This window comes from Myripristis murdjan, chromosome 15 (genome assembly GCF_902150065.1).
Source record: "Myripristis murdjan chromosome 15, fMyrMur1.1, whole genome shotgun sequence".
In the NCBI taxonomy this organism is placed as follows: domain Eukaryota; kingdom Metazoa; phylum Chordata; class Actinopteri; order Holocentriformes; family Holocentridae; genus Myripristis; species Myripristis murdjan.
Genome location: NC_043994.1, coordinates 23,824,844 through 23,843,500, shown reverse-complemented (window position 1 = coordinate 23,843,500; position 18,657 = coordinate 23,824,844). Strand labels below are relative to the sequence as shown.

The window sequence follows — 18,657 nt, the reverse complement described above, 5'->3', positions numbered from 1 at the left end:
CACTGTGTTGACTATTATTCTTCTCACTGCAGGGTGGGCTGTTTCGGTGGAGGTATCAAATGATCACCTATTCTGTTTTCCCCTGAGTGGATGTAGTGGTCACAGCATCAATGAGCCACTGTGGAGGTGGAGGGCTCTTACATGCAACGAAGAAGGAAAGCTGTCAATCACCGACATGTTTATATCCACCTCAGTGCCGCTCTGTCTTCTCTAAGTGCAAAAATGTGACGTGTATTCATGTACGTCTGATTATTACTTTCAAATCACAGGTCAGCCTTGCAGTATTTGTAAAAAAATGCAGTGTAATCTTACCTTACCTTCAGGCACCCAGCTCACTTTGAGAAACATAATTGCAATGCTAGGAGAATTTGGTCAGTAAAAAACAAAATAATGAGGCTAAATCATCATTGCAACTTGTAATGGTCCACACTAAAGGCCATTTGTTTAATGTGCAGGATGCTGTCAGTGAAGAGTAAATAAAAAATACAGTGATGACTAAGCCATAACCCCTAACACTCTCCTCTCCAGCCTGCAGCTATGAAAGAGGCTCTTCAGTCATGACACGTAATAAAAACACCCATCCAAACATCTCTCCCCTGGGGCAAAGAGAGTAGTCCTAGGTGTGGTTGTGACTCTGTGAGTGTGAGTGTTGAACACATCTGACTTGTAATTTGTGTGCTTTTTCGTTCCGTCTCACGAGGACGGTGACTTTGAGCAGAGCAAAAAAAAAAAAAAAAAAAAGTCAGCAAGACAGTTTTCCACAGTGGAATTAATTGCCAAAAAAAGGTTTGCATTTACTGGGCTTGTAAACATCTGCAGGAACAGACAGTACAGCCGGAAGCCCACATAAACCGCAGGCAACACCACTGGCTGACCGAGGAAGGGCCTCTGGGAGAGAGGTTGAATTCAGATTGCATTTTTAATGGAAAAGCTTGGAGCGCACTGAAGCTGAGATTGAGGTCCGTGAGTGACCGCAAACACTTTGAAATCCAGAGTCGGCCCGCAACATGTCGTGACAGCTGATGGACTCTGGTTCGCACTCAGTCACTTGACGTGTTATTAGATGTTATGGGGTCTTGGCCACAACAAGCTGCATAACATAACTTCACTCATCAACACTGTGACCTCTCTCTGAAGAACTTGTACCCACATGTACGTACATGTGGCCCCTGGAAGCGTGACTTTCTGACCTTCATGCTCAATCCGGCCCTTATTCACTCAAATAACAACATCTACACATAAGAAAATGGTCTTTTTTCATCAATATTGGTTTACGGCATTCCACATATTGAAGATCGCCAAATATGATCATTCAAGATGTGGTTTGAGGCCATTGCAGGGAAAGATGGAAAGGACAAACACACTGAACTATGGCGCCATCTATCTAGAGGAGCCAAACATGACAATCATCTGTGTGGAGTGTTGATTATAGTATGTTAAAGAAAATGAATCTGTATTCATAGAAACAACACAGCTTAAGAGAGTTCTTTAACATTTATTATTGTGCAAGGGAAGTAGCAGCCACACACAGTTCCTCTCAAAGAGATGCTATTCTACTAAATGTGTCAAAACTCATGGATGTAAGGGAAAAAAAAGTGTGAATCTTAAGCAAACCATTAGGCCTCCTACTTTCAAATCATGCCATGTCAAAAGTCATGTGTTTAAATCTTTACCTGTATATGAAATGAAAACTTCTCCGCAAAAAAATTACACAAACCCGGATTAAGATACATTATAATTAATGCATTCAATTTAGGAAATCGTTATCCTTATATTGTCACTCTGGTCTTGTGGTAAGTGCAGTGAGAAATTAGTGATTGATTTCATCAGCTTGTCAATAACACACTTTACCAATAAATGTGATCATCAATCTACCAGCCAGCCTGTTGTATGTCATGATTTACAGAAATTTGCTGCCCTCTTGAGGCAAGAAAACACAATATTCTAGTTTTGCATGGAGTAGTTGAGAATAAATATGCAATATCAGGCAGCAGTAGTATTTAAAGAGCACATTTAAGACATAACACTGAAAAGAAACTCATAAAAAATCCCAATAATTAGCAAAGCATTCCATAAAACAGGAGGCTTGCTCATAGTGATTCTCTTTTCTCAATATTTATACTATGTACAGTGCAAGGATTTTACAAATACATTTAGATGGTAGTCCTCAAATTCGTCAATTTCATTTTTTACCTGGAGGAGCAACACTGAATATTCAAACTGTTAATTTATTTTCACCGATTTCTTTAAGTGCAAATGAGCTACCGGGTTTCAAAACGATGTCGTGTCGCCAAAGTCTTTGTTCCACTTGGTGTACATATCAAGAGTCTGTGGGCTGACGCTGGGCTTTATTCGCTTCAGGGACTCCTCAAAGTCTTTATACTTGATGTTCCGCATCTGTGAATACACACAAAAGTGTATTTACATGGGTAAAAATGATTACAAAACAGTAGTTTAAGAGCAAATGGAACTAGACATCTGCTCTAATTTGAATGGTTCACGTCTGAAGCGGTTCTCACCTCACTGGCAGCCATACTCCTGACCTGCTCTGGTCCCAGCTCTGTGTGAAAGAACATTTTCAAACTGAATGACAAGCTGACCAAGCACACCATGGAAGACAAAATATAGCCTCAATATATACCTCAACGTATAGCTCATGTCAGGAACACGTCTTACCCCTAATTGGCCCAAGTGCAGCATCTTTGGCTAAAGAAGTGAGATCACTTCCTGAGTATCCTGCAGTTGTTCTGCCGAGACACATAAGCAGGGATTAATACACGTTCAAAAAAACAAACAAACAAAAATATAAGTATAATGGTGAAGCTGCATTATGGAATAAATAAATATGAAACTCACTTTGCAAGTCGGGACAGGTCTCCTTGGCTAAGTGGGCTCCCATGCTTTCCCAAAAGATTTTTTAGCAGCTTGAATCTTGTCTGGAGGTGTGACAACAAGATCATATGACTTCATGAGGTCAAACAATCTTCAATGACTGACATTTCAAAGCTAAGCAAACACATGTGATAAACTGGTGATGTCTTTGTATGTTTCCCCCACAGGGTGTTTACAGTATCAGACAGTTCAATTTAACAATTTTTAACACCCCTAAAAAACAATTTTAGTGAAAACAAAGACACATTTTTGACCAATCTGCTTTACTCTATTCAAATAAACACTGCAGGTTAGTATAAAGGTAAGGTAATATATCTGATCAGTGCAGAGGTCAGTTTCAGGTAGGAATATTATTGGTTATTAACTGGATGATTCTATGAAATGTTCTTGATGTCAGATTTCAAAGCAGTGCTGTAAAAAATCTTTAATTTTTTGGGCAGAACTTGGATCAGGTAAGTACAAGGATTTTTTTTTTTTTTTTTTTTAGATTTAGCTCCACAGGTTAGGCATGACAGGTGAGCATACAGGCAGTATTAGGATCAGTGGGATACTTAACAACAGAAATGACTCTGAACATGACTCATTTTGAAAAAAAAAATGAATAAAGGAAATCATCCATCTATTTCTTTAATATGAGAATAATTATGTAAATTAAAAGTTAAGACTACCTAATGACTTTTGAGGCATGATGTTCATAAGAGATTAGAGATTTTAAGACTTTTGAAGGGCCTGCACACACACTGTTTCCAGTGATCAAGACACAAATGGGTCTACAGCACGCACCTCTTGATTTGGCAAGCTCACATACACCCTTTTCGCAAAGCGCCTGTAAGATAAACACAAGAAAATTTACAGTGACTTTTTGAAGGAAAGTAAATAAAAACAAATAAATAAAAAACAGACACCAGGATCTCGCTGCATGTACCTGAGCACTGCTTCATCAAGCTCCTGAGGCCTGTTGGTCGCTCCCATTACCAGCACTCTGTCACCGCCTCCTGACTGCACCTTCAATCAAGAGATGCCTTTATAAAAACGAATCACTGCTTTCTAATAAACATGATAATCATAAAAGTAAAAATAAAAGTAGAAATAAAGTGCTGTTAAGACACTGCAAGGTAGAGCTTCAAAGGCCTTCCGCTCTTACCCCATCAAACTCGATGAGGAACTCAGTTTTTAGTCGACGACTGGCATCGTGTTCTCCCTCTCTTCTCTCACAGAGCAGGCTGTCGATTTCATCTGCATCAGCACGTCAGGAAGAAATAAAATAACATTAATTCATATGATACTGCTGACTTAAAAGACATTTTATCATTTGCTGAAATGTGTTTGGAGTAGGGCTGGGCTCAATATGGTTGAAATCAAGAATACTACAATAATCAAAAGGACTGCTTCGATCATTAGACAGACAGACTAATCACATGTAGAATTGTGTAAAATAATCCAATTAAAGTTAATCTGAAGTTCATCTGAACTGAATTGCAAAGCTGAAATGTTCAGTTTGATCAACAGTTTTTGCATTTTGCTTTGCTATAATCAATTTAAGACACCAGAATGATGTCACAACATCCCAAAGTAATCTTACCATCACAATTACATTACACTGACAGACAGTAAAACAACAGTATTTATTTATTACTGAACCCTAGTCATGAGCATGTTCTATTACGAGATGAATACATACCAATAAAGATGATGGATGGCTGTAGTTCTCTGGCGACTGCAAACAAAGCTCTGACAAGCTTCTCGCCCTCTCCCACCTGTCATTAATATAAATGAGAATATCGAATAATAATGACTTTAGTAGCCCATGCATTGAGTTAAGTGTATCATGGAGTCCCACACCTCAAGAGCGCACTAATAGCGTCCACTTACATATTTCGAGGTCAAGCTGGCAGCACTGATGTTGAAGAACGTAGCATTTGACTCCATTGCAACCGCTTTGGCCTGATGAGAGGAAATATAAAGGCTGTGATTCCACTGACAATGAGCAGGCATTTAATGTGGATTAACCAAGAGAGAGGCAGCACTGTCGTCATACATATGCATTTAGTCAGATCTGCATGAATTATTTGCTTGCGTTGGAAAGAAGTCAACTCACCAGCATGGTTTTCCCATTTCCAGGAGGGCCAAATAACAGCAAACCTCGCGCCGGTGCTCTCAGGCCGGTAAAGAGCTAAATGGCAAGATGAGAAACTAAAACTTGAAATCTCAAAATTACAATTATGGCAGGAATGAAACAATGAAAGCGAACACAATATGTTTTTTTTTCTCAAGTGGTCACCTCTGGTCGTAAGGCAGGGAGGATAACAATCTCTTGGAGTGCTTGCTTGGCCAGTTCCTGTCCAGCGATGTCCTCAAAAGACACTGTTGTTCCACTGCAACGAACATACAGAGCTACTTCAACTGCAGCTTATTTCAATTTAAACTCCATGAACAGTGAACAAGAGATAAGAGCGTGCACATTCACACCAACAACTTTGGCCAGGAGCTGAATCGAATGTCCCAAGTCTAAAAGAAAGAGCACATCACAGGACTCAATTTAAATTTTTTAATGCACCATTTAAATACTCTGCCCTTGTGTCACTTCTTTGTGCATTAAAAAATCTAAATGGAGCACTGCAGTGTCCAACTGTTTTTTTGAGTACACCCATAATAAAATTAAATGTGGTGAGAGCCTTCTTTCTCCATACCCATCAACAATTTCATTCAGAATCAAGTTGGCCAGTTTGCTGTCCACATTCTTAAAGTTTTTCATATCCCTCTTTTGGGGTGGCCTCGCAGCAGCAGGTCTTCCATTATGACCTCTTCCCGCTCGTGGGGTAACCTTAGGGGGGAAAAATAAAGTAAAACGATGAAAAAAATAAGAAAAAAAGAGAAAAGAATACCAGGGGCAGAAAGTCTGAAAAGTTGCAAGAACATATAACTGCACAACTGATGAGCTGGAGGAAGAAATAAATAAAGAAATAAAGAAAGAAAATAAAAAGAAAGAAAAAACCTTTACATCGTTGGACCTGGGTCCCGGTCTGGCAGTAGCAGAGGGTTTGACGGTACTGGACACACCACCAGCCCCAAACTGACTTTTGGGAACAGGCTTTGGCTGGGGGAGAAGGTGATTTGAGGCCTTTGGAGGATCGCTTCTCCTTTTAGATGCCAGTGTAGTCTCTGTAAAACAAAAACACAGGGATCACAGGGATTTTACTTTAAGTAGTGATAACCTCAGTGTAGTTTGCAGAATCCAGGTCATGACTTGACACAACAGGGTTTTTAATTTTTTTTTTAAATACTGAATTTTAAGTAAAGTATTGGTATCATATGAAACTAGACGACCTGAGGAATCCGTTGGCACCAAGCATGTCATGTTAGGGACTAAATATTGCTCCAAGAAAAACTGGCATGGCCATTTTCAAGGACGTCCCTTGACCTCTGACCTCCAGATATCTGAATGAAAATAGGTTCTCTGGCCACCCAAGGGTCTCCCCATCGCAGACACACCCACCTCATGCTAATCCCATGCAGTCTGGGCCACAGACCAGTACAAATGGGTTAGTTTCACCTATTCTAAAATGATGTATTTCTGCATACTGGAGTCTAAACAGTCCTGGAGTTGCATAGATTGGGACCGACTGGAAAGCTGAGACTCTTGTGGAATCAATGAGCCACATTTTATTCATGTGTGTTGATGTTGGCCCCCATAGTAGCCATTTCATTACAGTGAGACCAATTTTGGGACTCAACATCACTGTATAAAATGATAAAATTACCCACTGTGATCTTTAGGATAACCAGCGTCTCATGGAACTTATCATCCACAAACTAGAGGATAACTCAAAACACAAAAACCACAATAAATCACAATATGGAATCGCCAAACCTTAGTATCGTGACAGTCAGGGGCGTCGTAGTGGGGGGAAAAGTGGGACTGATTACCCAGGGCCATAATGGGTGAGGGGGCCCTCGAAAGGCCTGAAATATAAAGGTTGGCTATACAAGGGCCCAATAAGATTTCTTTTCATGGGGCCCAAAATCCCTGGCGGCACCCCTGGTGACAGTATTGGATCAGGAGATAGACACATCGCCTCAGCCCTAACAGCCAGTTTCAGGGTTTTTTCTATTAGCTGACAGATTTACAAAATGTTCACTCACCTAGTAGTGCAAGTCTCTCTCTCGCCATGGTGAGATTAGTGACCATTTTATCTTGAAGTCTCTTTGCCCGGTCATATTGCTCTCCTGCAACAGTGAATATGGAGTAAGGCTAAAGCACACACACACACACACACTCTGCACAATGATTTAGCCTTATTGTGAAGAGTCAGGCATCACCTTGTCCTGTTATCTCGATTGAAATGCCTCTTTCCAGCTCCACAATGCCCTTTTTGTACCACTGCACGGCTTCCTCCTTTACACCTAGCATCACACACACACAGAGAGAGAGAGAGAGAGAGAGAAAGAGAGAGAGACATAGGAAGTGAACGGTGTGAGGTTAGCTAGCAAACTGCAGCGCCTAGCACGTTATAAACTCATGTTCAACACCATAAGCAACACCTTTATCGTCCTCGTCGATCCTCAGGGCCTTTGAGATGTGCTCAAACGCCTGCTTGTGGTGGTTTTTAACAACTTCTCCGCTGTCTTTGCTCTTTGGGATGTTTATTTTGGAAGACATGACTCCGCCGCGTCGCTCGCGCCTGTGAAACGCGACCCAACGGTTCGCTGCTCGTTACTCGGACTCAGGAAACGTCGTTTTTTATGTATCTATAACCGGGTCAAACCGCAGCCCATGAGCTCATAAAAACTGATCAGCCCAAAAAGATAACAGCTAGTCTTGTGCTTCATCTCGACATAAACAACTCCACGCGAGCTCCGGTTTTGCTACCGAAGAGCAGCTACGGCGAGAGAGGAGTACCGGAAGTGCCGCGTCGAGCTTACTTCCGCCCTCACTTCTGTTATTGTTTTTTTGTTATTGACCATGTATTTATGAGTATAAAATTCTCGTTGAGGCCACATACAAACTAATAAACTAATAATTAATAAGCTAAATTAAGATATAGAAACAAATAAATGAATGCGACATGGCGGTTTCGTACACAAAAATACAGAATTGTATAAACACACACACACACACACACACACACACACACACACACACACACACACACACACAGATAGATAGATAGATAGATAGATAGATTTTTTTAAAAATGTGATAAATATCGAAATTGGGAATGTCGTTTATCATAAGTGATAACCAAATGTATTTAATAGCCTTTCTTTTCATTTCCTCTTTTTTCCATTTGTTTCAATTTGTATGATTTAATTTATTTTTGTACTATTTTAAACTTTTGTGTACATGTATGGTAAGTGTGTGGAACATGAACATCCAGTGTTTCAATGAGTTAGAGTGCAATTTATTATATAAGTAACTTAATTAATTTAAAATAAATAAATCTATATTCCAGTGAGTGCTGCCACCTCTGGTCGGAAATGAGACCGGACAGCAGGCACGAGCTGTTTCAATATTGATTTTTATTGATTTTTATGATTAACTCGGCCATAGATGAGAACTTTGATCCCCCTGGGTTTGTAGAAGACATCCACGTAGACCATAAACATGTTCTGGAAGATGCAATACGCCGCCAGAACAGAGTCTTATCTTGTATACATTGATAATAAGAATAAGAATAAGAACAAGAATAAATGCTGCTTGTGCACAGTTGTGCCCTCTTACTAACGACACAACAGATGCACTTTGTGTGATTGCGAGGGTGGAAAACTATTAAACATTGTAAACTGTTTTTGGTTTGAGAAACAGAATAATTTCTCAAAACAAACAAACAAACAAACAAAACGTAGACAAAGATTTCACTCTGATACAAATCCGATTTTTTGGCAGATGACAATTATGTAATAAAGTTCATTACTGTTTTGGGTAAATATTATATCCAAAAAGGTCTAGGTTAAAAAAAGCATACTTTTATTTTTTTAAAGATAGCGATTTTAAAACATGCTTGACTAGTACTTATTATTTGACTTGTTTCTTTTCCTTATATTTTTTTGTTTATTGTAATCTATTTTCAGTTTTTTGTACAATGAAGTATATTTACTGAAACTCTCCTAATAAAAAAATATATGTATCATGTGCACTCAAATAAAGGGAGGGCAGTGCTGCAACAAAAACAAACGCACATCCTAGTCGATGGCCACGCCTTCAAAAAAATATATCCACGAATCATGTCACGCCGGCCGACGGAGCAGCCAATGGGCTTGCTCTGACGTCATCCTCAGGACACCTCGGACACGCCCCTCTCATCTGAGCCCGTCCAAACAGTAATCCACATCAGATTCCCGACTTGTGACAGTTTTTCGGGTTTTGTTATTGCTTTCCTGGAAGCCCACTGCACATCAGCTCGACCTCGACTATCCGCTCGATACTCACACGTTGTTTTCCGTGCCTCTCTAAAGTCGCTAGAAAACATTACCGGAGGGCTTAACGAGCTTCTCTCTGTGTCTTACTTGGTATTACCGGTAAGAGCAGGACGGCGAGCCGACGGTACAGCAGCAGCACTAGCCAGCTAACGTTAGCCCAGCTCTGTGCTCCAACTGCCCTTTGTCTCTGCTCCACAAACAAGTCAGCCAGCAGTCATTCTTTCATCTTTTGGGTGTAATATCGGTTTTGAAGATTTTATTTTGTTCGCCTGACAAGAGTTAAGTGAACCAAGATAGGCGGCTTGGGAACCAAGATGTCGAACCGAGTGGTGTGCAGAGAAGCAAGTCACGCCGGCAGCTGGTACTCTGCTTCGGGTAACTGTCAGAGCACCGGCCGCGTTAGCACACCTTGTGCCTACCCTGCACTTGTTTTTCCACAAGACTGCTCTTTGTCAAAAAAAAATAATGTATTGTTTAACATCGATGTTTAACATGACCAAGTATGGGATTGAACCTTCTCTCAAAATAGCGATAGCCAAAGGGCTGTGATCCAGCTACTGGAAACTAGGCTAGCTAGGTGGTACTGACTGTCTTATCTGTATTATCTCCTTCGGTGCATGGTTGGTTTGAGCTTATTCAGCACTTTCTCGTCAGATGGCCGATTGACATTTTGAAAACTAAGACATGTCTGCAGGTCTGTGTTTGTCTCGTCAGAGCGGCCACAGCTATCGTCAGCATCAACTTAATAATAGCTAACTTGGCTAACATTTCAGAACTTCCTGGCCTAGCAGCTAGCTGGCTAGATTAGACATTTCCTCAGCCAGCCTGCCGGAAACTATTTAAGATGCTCGTATTTTTGTGCTGTTGTCGGTGTGTGACCCTGACTCGCTTTGGTAAAGTGCAGGATTCTCCCTGCCTCGGAACAAAGGACTGGGTAGGGCAGGGCAGCAAATTGAAGGTTCATGTTGCACCGACAACCCCCTCCCCCATTTTACTAGCTAGCAGCTAGTTCTCTTTTATTAAGCCCAGCAAGCTTGACTGTTTATCCCTCTTAAGCCATTTCCACTGTAAAGTTAGTAATACCCCTTCCCCCCCTTTGCTCTGAACGTGTAACTTAGAAAAACACACCACACTAGCCTTTAGGTACATTTTGCTTTTTTAATGACTGCATATGCACTATAAAAACATCCAGAATCTAGCTGTAAAGGCATTAGAGCTGGGTTACCCCAGCCCAGATGAGCAAAAATGTGCCAGTGAGGTGTTAGACAAAGGAATCATTATTCATGTGTTTTGTAATGTGTGTTAATCAAGCAGTCAGTTGATTTTTGATTGCATTTGGAGTAGCATCTGTGGACAGTGGTGAAGATGATGTCTCTTGTAACCCTCAGGATAGTTTACCATAGTCATCCAATTTGATTAGTCATCATACCATTTTAAAAATTAAGTTAAACACTGTGGCACCTTTCAAGCTTTAGATCTGAACAGACTCACAGAGTGGTTTGCTCGAGATTGACTGAAAGTGTGTATGAGTGTTTCCTTTTAAAGGTCAGACATCAGAGGGCTTAGCAAGAGCAGCTAACATCAGAGGTGGGATTTTACTTATACATATCTGCAAAGGACATGTTAAAGCTAATTCTTGTTGACTTGCACCTCTCACTTGTGCTCTTGCATCAAAGGGAAAAATTTATCTCAAAACCCATGGTATTTAAAAGGTCACTGTTTGTAGCTTGCCGGTGTCCATCAAATCTTGTTTGTGTTGAATAGACAGTTTAAGTTTATTGTCATTTGCTAGTGCTGTCCTACTATGGCACTCGTGGGCATTTAAGTCAGGAAAATAGAGAGGCTGGATGGTGTCTGTGGTCTGTTTCTTCTTTAATTAACTGATCAGAGCAAACTCAGTAGTGAGACACTGTGAGGTTGCAGATGTTTTCTCACGATGGATGATAAACTAAAGTTGTTGATGTTTTTTGCTCCTTGTATGTGGTTAATTTTAAATGTTAAACACAGTCAGTGAGCACAAAATTTGACATTTACATTTTTTCCCCTTTCCTCTCCCTTTCCAGGATCCCAGCTGAATGCACAACTAGATGGCTGGCTGTCCCAAGCACAATCTACCATCAGACCTGCTAGAGCCATCATAGCACCGTAAGCACACACTCTTGAAATGGCACGAAAATATCATCTGATAATGGTCACAATTGCAGCAGCGCCATCCTTTTCTAATTGGACTGATTTTTCCCCCCCACAGGCATGCTGGGTATACTTACTGTGGTGCTTGTGCGGCACATGCTTACAAGCAAGTTGATCCCTCTGTTACGTGAGTCATTTGCTGTTTTCTATTGCTCACTATCAACAATTTGTAGGACATGAGTATATCTCTGTTAACGTCGTCCCCCACACGTTAAATCTTTTAATTTAGGTGCAGTTTTGGTGAACAGATTGAGTGAGATAATGCCCTGTTGTCCTTCAGTCGTAGGGTTTTCATCCTGGGACCTTCACACCATGTGCCCCTCTCCCGCTGTGCCCTCTCTCCTGCAGAGGTCTATAGAACACCCCTCTATGACCTGAGGATCGACCAGAAGGGTATTCACTGTTTTTCCTTGTTAAATCGTCGTTTTGTCGCTTCCACAAACATTTACAGATGGCAATTCTCACTTCTTTTTTTTATTTCTTGCCTTGATGTCGCACAAACACAATCACCATTTGGACTGCACTGTAGGTTTGGCTAGTTTAGAGATTAGTTCAGTCCTGCTTTGTATCATGGAACAAATGAGATGGAAAAAAATGTTCTCTGTCATTTTTGATGAATTGAATTGTAGAAGAAGTGCAAGCGGTGTTAGTAAAAAATGAGTGTGGCTTTTCTACTGCAGACTGGACATAATATTGCAGGTGCCAGATCTAATAATGCAGACCTCAAGCAGTCTTGGGAGGCAAAATACTTCTTAAACATCCCTTTAGTGAATTGAAATTTCCCTGACTCAGAGACAAAAGGCTTTGTCAGCTTACGAGGTTCAGTGCTGCTAAGCACTTATCAAAATGCCCACTTTAAACGAGAGCGTCCAGCTCCAAAAAATAATTTCATCGGAAGAAATGGACACAATAGCGTGCACAAATTAAAGCAAAACTCACCCCTGTCTTGCAGTTTATGCCGACCTCTGGAAAACTGGGATGTTTGAGCGGATGAGTCTGCAGACAGATGAAGATGAGCACAGTATTGAAATGCACTTGCCTTACACTGCTAAAGCCATGGAGAGGTAAGACGCATAAGCGTGCCATTTTTGAACAACAGGGAAATAGTCCCACAGTTTCTCAACCTTTATTGAAACATCTGTGCCACTACTAACAAAATTGCAGAAGATGGCATTTTTTTTTGCTCTTATTTCGTGCTTTCCATTGCCTTCCTATACATAAATCCAAATCACATTGGTGCAGTGACACATGGAACTTGTTAACATGCATAATTGATACAGCCTTCTGTTAGGTTGGCAGGAGTCAAAGGGAGTCTCTTGCTTCAGAAAAGCGGAGATCAGGTAGTATGAAGAGAACTGAGTACATTAGCTTAACATGTATCATCCAGCCATATGTAGCCAAAACCTCTGGTGTCGTGTGAACAGGAGGGGGTGTATAGAGGGGGTGACATGCACCAATCTTCCCTGTGCCACCTTATTATACAATCCATAGTCACTCTTTTCCTCCACCTTGTTTTAATCCTCCTGGCCTGGCTGCAGGCAGCTGGGCTGATTTGTTTACAGTGTGTGGATCTTTCTAATGAATTTTCACTGATGGATGCATGGTGAAAAAAAGAGGCTGTATTGATGCTGAGCTGTTGTTTTTTCCACCCTTGCTCATCAATCTGAATTTTGAAAGCAAGGCGACATTATTGCACCCAGATTGCTTAATCCAGTAATTTGATTTGTTCACCCTTTTGCAGCCACAAAGACGAGTTTAGCATCGTCCCTGTGCTGGTGGGTGCCCTGAGCGAGAGCAAGGAACAGGAGTATGGGAAGCTGCTCAGCAAGTACCTGGCAGACCCTTCCAACCTCTTCATCATCTCATCCGACTTCTGCCACTGGGGTACGTGTTGACAAATAACTTGGCATTGAAATTAGCAGTCATTGTTTGGATTTAACCTGACTATAACAATATAGTCTGTGTGCTCACAGGATAGTTTCATCATCAGGGCTTAAAATGTCCTAACTGTGTGTCTGGCTTTGCACTGATGTCCAGTTCTTCTTCTTTGTAGGTCAGCGGTTCCGTTATACATACTACGATGAATCTCAAGGGGAGATTTACAGATCTATTGAGCACCTCGATAAAATGGTAAACCCCATTACCATATTTAGCTTGGAAATTGCATTTTTATTTTTGTTCAGAAACGATAAAAAATGTAGAGTTTCAATATGTAAGTAAGTAAAAATGTGTTGGATTATGCTCAGCTAGGCAACTACTAAAGCAGCCAAGTGCATATCTAAGAGTCATCAAGTCATATATATGTTTAATCGATCCACATTAATGTACAAGAAATGGCAACATTGACAGGACTCTTGCACAGTGTACATGAATAATAAAGTCACATTTACACAGTAGAGAGTGAGCTGTATAATGAGAGAAGAGACCCGAGAGAAGTGGCACTATATCACAGAGCATGATAACACTAATTAATAATCCTTTGTCAAAGTGCTGTTGAAAATAAGAGAGAGGGGGTGTTGTTTCCAAATGGAATAAGAACCAAAAGCTTCATCAATAAGCCTGTCAACCCCTCACAGGTACACAGTATTATGAACTTTGTGCTATGGGACAGAAACGGTTGTGATTGATGCACCATTAAGTTTCATCAGCACTGCTTGTTTTCCTCTGCTTGTGAAGGGGATGGGCATTATAGAGCAGCTGGATCCCATGTCCTTCACCAACTACTTGAAGAAGTACCACAACACCATCTGTGGACGTCACCCAATTGGAGTGCTGCTAAATGTGAGTAGCGCAACTCACAGAGCAAAAAAAAAAAGAAAGAAAGAAAATCAATCAGTTATAATTTTGTTTATGTTTGTCATTTATCAAGTAAAAATACCAAGCTGATTATAACTTTTTTTTCTCTCGTTCACTAACATTAATTCTTCTGGCTGCTGGTCAGACTAAATCAACTTCACTTCCCAAACTTCCTTTGGGCACCTCTAACTTATCAGAGACAGTTGTTATTATTTTGCCATTTTTTTTTTAGAAGATATGATTAACTAAACAATTTAGAAACAATTTAGAAATATTGATTATATTATGAAACCTTTTTAGCAGTTGAACCTCAGCTTGAAACATAACCACAACTGCATAAAAGTACAAATGAAACAATGGACAGTGAAACTAAGCGTTAGGTGAAGCCCTGACCTGAGTCTGTTGGAGGGCTGATGAAGAGTTTGAATCAGCAGTGAGGGACAAATAGAAACTTGATAGATGTCAAAGTAGTTTGGCTGAATTGCCTGTTAAGAGGAAGATAGACACATCCTTGCCCTTATTGCATAATGCATGAATGTGTGTGTATGCACTCCTGCATGTGGGTCATTTTGTGAATGAATGACTGAGTGTGTCTTGTTGTCTGCAGGCTGTGGCTGAGCTGAGGAAGACGGGCTTAGAAATGAACTTCTCTTTCCTGAACTATGCCCAGTCAAGTGAGTGCAGGAACTGGCAGGACAGCTCCGTGAGTTACGCTGCCGGGGCGCTCATCGTCCATTGAGGTCGACTTTCCCAGGGGCCACTGCAGCACCGCCCCGCCCCACTCTTATTATCTCTTGCCATAACCTGACCCAGACACCCTCCCTCCCCTTCCCTCAACTACACCCACTATCTGCAGGAAGGACCTAGACACTCAAAGCCAATACAGTCTCCTTTCTCTCTCTCTCTCCCTCGGCTCTCCTGCCACTCTCCACCCTCCTTTCAGTTTGAAGTGTGTCTCAGAGCTTTTGGTTGAAACATTTTGCTTGAAGTGCAGTTTTGAGATTTTGTAGGAGCGAATGGTTAGCGGAGATAGGAGGAGTGCTTATTATTTTGGCTTGGAGTAAGCGTGGGGAGGGGGAGTCTTATATGGGATCTTGCAAGGACTGTAGTTGTCCTCTTAGTCCCTTTTGTTTTTCCTGACAAAAAGATGGATTTGAGTTGTAAAAATGTAATCTTTACATTTGCACTCTTGGTGATCTGTGCTCATGTAATTTGCCTCAGAAAAGGAATGATAATAAAACTGCAGATCTAAATGGAAATCCAGAATATTTAAATGTTGCCAGATGAATATGAAATGAGTGTTTTGACTGACTGCTTCAAGCTATATGCGACTTAAACTTTGAAAATAGCATCATAGGTAGCTACTACCACTGCTCTTCAACATATGTTGTAGTTGCTAACAAAGGGCTGCACCCAACAAAGTTACACTAACCCCCCTGCTGTACAAACCAAAAACTATTATTATTACTCTCATATTAGTCTATTAAATATGTTTTTTTGTTCATATTTTGTTCCCTTTATTTCTCCCTTTTTTGTATCATTATTATTATTTTTATTAGACTTAGTAGTATTTACCAGTAGTTTGGCAGTACATTTGAACAAAAAACAGTGTTGGCATTTATTCTCCAAAAGCCATCAATGTAGGTTTGCCCAAAGACTTACTGAGAGTAACACTGTACCCAGATTCTAATGACACCTTAGGAATATAAAATATATATTTTGGTGGGGTCAGGCCGCAGTTTTGGGTGCTACGAAAATGTAATCAGACTAGATACTGAGTGAATTACTCATAACCTCTCTGGCATGGTTAGTCTCTGTTTACACTGCCAGCTTGAATCTCTGTAAGTATTGCACTCCGTTCTCAGTATTGAAGATTTGAGCATGGATCTGTTTAGTCAGAGTGTCATTGCATTTTTCATCCAGAAATATTTACGAGTCAGTTATCTTGGCCTTAGCGCTTGTTATTATTTGGAACCAGAATTGACATAATGACCAAAAGGCTGAAAGGCAGATGGTCTGCTCAGATGCTAGATTTTCAGGCACGTCGGTAAACATTTGCAAAATGACAGCTCTTTTCGTCAATAAATCTTGACAGGATGCCAAAAAGTAGTTGGGCAGATGAAAGATTTTATTCAGTAAGGTCTGAAATCCATAAACACTAACCGTCTTTATTTTCAGGGCTGCTTTCCAGCCTTTTTGCCTTTATGTTTGTGTATGCATATGAGGATTCAGCTGTGATTGCACACTGAAATTACTCTTGAGGTAGTATCATATCTAGTAGATGGGGTGATGAAAACAAGTAAACACGGGCCTGAGTTATCAAAACAGCACTGAGTCATCATCATGCTCCTGCTAAAGAGCCTAGAGATTGACAGAAATAACTGACTGCTATTTCTCACTGCTAATTTTCTCATTGAACTCTGTCTCATCATGGATGTTTTGGATCTGAATCTGTCAAAGGAAATCGGAATATTTGCAGTCTTGAATGCCAGTCAACCATGAAGAACGCCAATTATGAGCCAATATACAGAAATTCTCTCATTCCTTTTCAATCTGCCTGAATAGCCAAGCTGACAGCAGAAACAAAACAGATTCAAGGTGGCAGAGTAAATACAGGCTTTTTGTTTGTGGATATGCTTAAATTGAGTTGTGTCTGCCATCCTATCTTTTGACCTTTTGACTATTGAGTTGTCACCGATAGATGCTCTTGCTGCCCAAGTTAAACAGTTCCCATTTAGACGATACAGTCCTCCCATCTCTATCCCTCCCTCTCGACCCATGCAGGGGAAATCCTTGGTTGCTGGGTTTCAGCACAACTCCGTAAGAGGCATTGCTAGTATCAACTTTAAGCTATCTGGTCGACCCAAGCGGGCACAGAACTGACTGAATCCCCAGACTCACTTGACCTCTGAAGTTCATTTAAGGGAAACTAGTAAAGCATGACACACTGTGCTATTGTGCCTTGGATCACTGTTGCACATATACATTTAAAGCGTATTTTCACTCTGAGTCTTATTTTAGAATGTGTACCTTGAGTTTTTTTTTTGTTTGTTTGTCCACATGTAACCCTCTCTCGCCCAGTGCCCAACAATGTCTCCCAACTCGCCCAGTACTCCAGGAGTGTGTGACCTGTCTCCATCTGTTGGTCTAAAATGGCACCAACTGTTATCTCCTTTCTCCAGCAGGGAGTGGTGTTCTGTTTCTCACCCACCTCACCTCATTCCTGTAGAGACAAAGGCTGAACCTCAACACTGTTCGTTTTCTGTTCTATGGATCTTTGTTTAACTGTTAGAAGATGTTTTTTTGTATTATTATTATTTTTTTCTTGCTTAGAGAGTGGGAAATTACACGTCACAAACCTAAAATATACTACTTAAATGCTCCCTGAAAGGAGTTTTTTTGATCTCAGGTTTCACTGACAAAGCATCCCAAAATGCTCTCCAGATAAAGGTCGAGGATTCATGTTACAAAAAAAGTAAAATCTACTGAAAAGCATGTCTTCTCTGGTGTCTTATTCTTTAAGTATTGACAATTACACAGCAAACTGTAGACTTGAAACTATGAATTTCACATTTTAGCCAAGTTTTAATTAGTATGTTGTCTGTACCCCCCTGTTGCAATAGAAGAACCCTGTCTTTTCAATGCTGCTGCAGACAAAGCATATAATGATATTTTATTTTTAGTTTGTAGTTTACAATGGGGTGTTAAATGTACTGCATCATTGGATAAAATGATTTTCTAGATTTTGCTCACCCTATGTTTTTATCCAAGTGATATTCAGGTAAATGTCACCAGTAGAGGGAGCCTGGTGACAGGAGGAATTTAGAAAAAAGGACATTCTTGCTCACCATTGCAAGAGCTTAACACTGTTTAGATAATATTGTTGATCCAACTGGGTGACTTAACGTACTGTTTAAGTTGAATTATGATACCCATAGCTTGTTCACTGAGGTAAAGTTCACCCCCCATGTTTGCCACAGGAGTTTTGGGGTGGATCTGCAACCTTTTTGGTTCAGCAGGGAATGTGCCTGCCTCTCTGAATCAGAATATTAAGAAAATACATTCTCCACGTGGCTGGACATGAACTGGAGGTCATGGGAACCAACGAGAGCAAATCATGTAGATATTTAATTTCAAAAGCAATCCATTCAGCATCTCTTTTGATAATCATGAATCACTTTGGTATTATTATAAATCACCCAGTGGTTAATGGTTGCCAAGACGTCTGAAAACAAAGGTGACAGTTTCCAAGTAACATCACTGAGACTTGTTTACTCACTGTGAGCAAACTGTATGTGCATACTTTGAAACAAAAGCTAAATGTTTTCACCTGAATTTGTATAGTGCACCCACATATTT

General features: G+C 40.5%; 2 protein-coding genes across 3 annotated transcripts; one reads left to right on the top strand and one right to left on the bottom strand.

The window, feature by feature from the left end:
* Positions 1 to 1,475: 1,475 nt before the first annotated feature.
* LOC115372842 (spastin-like) lies at positions 1,476 to 7,812 on the bottom strand. 2 transcript variants are annotated; one of them, XM_030070997.1, is made up of 16 exons: positions 7,435 to 7,812; positions 7,213 to 7,296; positions 7,036 to 7,119; positions 5,894 to 6,054; positions 5,583 to 5,716; positions 5,174 to 5,267; positions 4,991 to 5,065; positions 4,765 to 4,836; positions 4,574 to 4,649; positions 4,037 to 4,128; positions 3,818 to 3,897; positions 3,676 to 3,718; positions 2,857 to 2,936; positions 2,677 to 2,747; positions 2,520 to 2,560; positions 1,476 to 2,397 (listed from the first exon to the last, which is right to left on the bottom strand). In XM_030070997.1, exons 1-16 carry the CDS (start codon positions 7,550 to 7,552, stop codon positions 2,272 to 2,274), a joined length of 1,431 nt encoding a protein of 476 aa, XP_029926857.1. In that variant the 5' UTR covers positions 7,553 to 7,812; the 3' UTR covers positions 1,476 to 2,271. The 2 variants fall into 2 exon arrangements, with proteins under 2 accessions (XP_029926857.1, XP_029926856.1); XM_030070996.1 differs by having other exon boundaries at positions 5,888 to 6,054; positions 7,435 to 7,811.
* Positions 7,813 to 9,199: 1,387 nt separating this feature from the next.
* Positions 9,200 to 17,793, top strand: memo1 (mediator of cell motility 1). Its single transcript, XM_030070584.1, has 9 exons — positions 9,200 to 9,687; positions 11,376 to 11,457; positions 11,561 to 11,629; positions 11,783 to 11,895; positions 12,455 to 12,566; positions 13,244 to 13,386; positions 13,556 to 13,632; positions 14,179 to 14,283; positions 14,906 to 17,793. The coding sequence occupies exons 1-9, from the start codon at positions 9,627 to 9,629 to the stop codon at positions 15,035 to 15,037; spliced, it is 894 nt and encodes a 297-aa protein (XP_029926444.1). The 5' UTR covers positions 9,200 to 9,626; the 3' UTR covers positions 15,038 to 17,793.
* Positions 17,794 to 18,657: the final 864 nt, after the last annotated feature.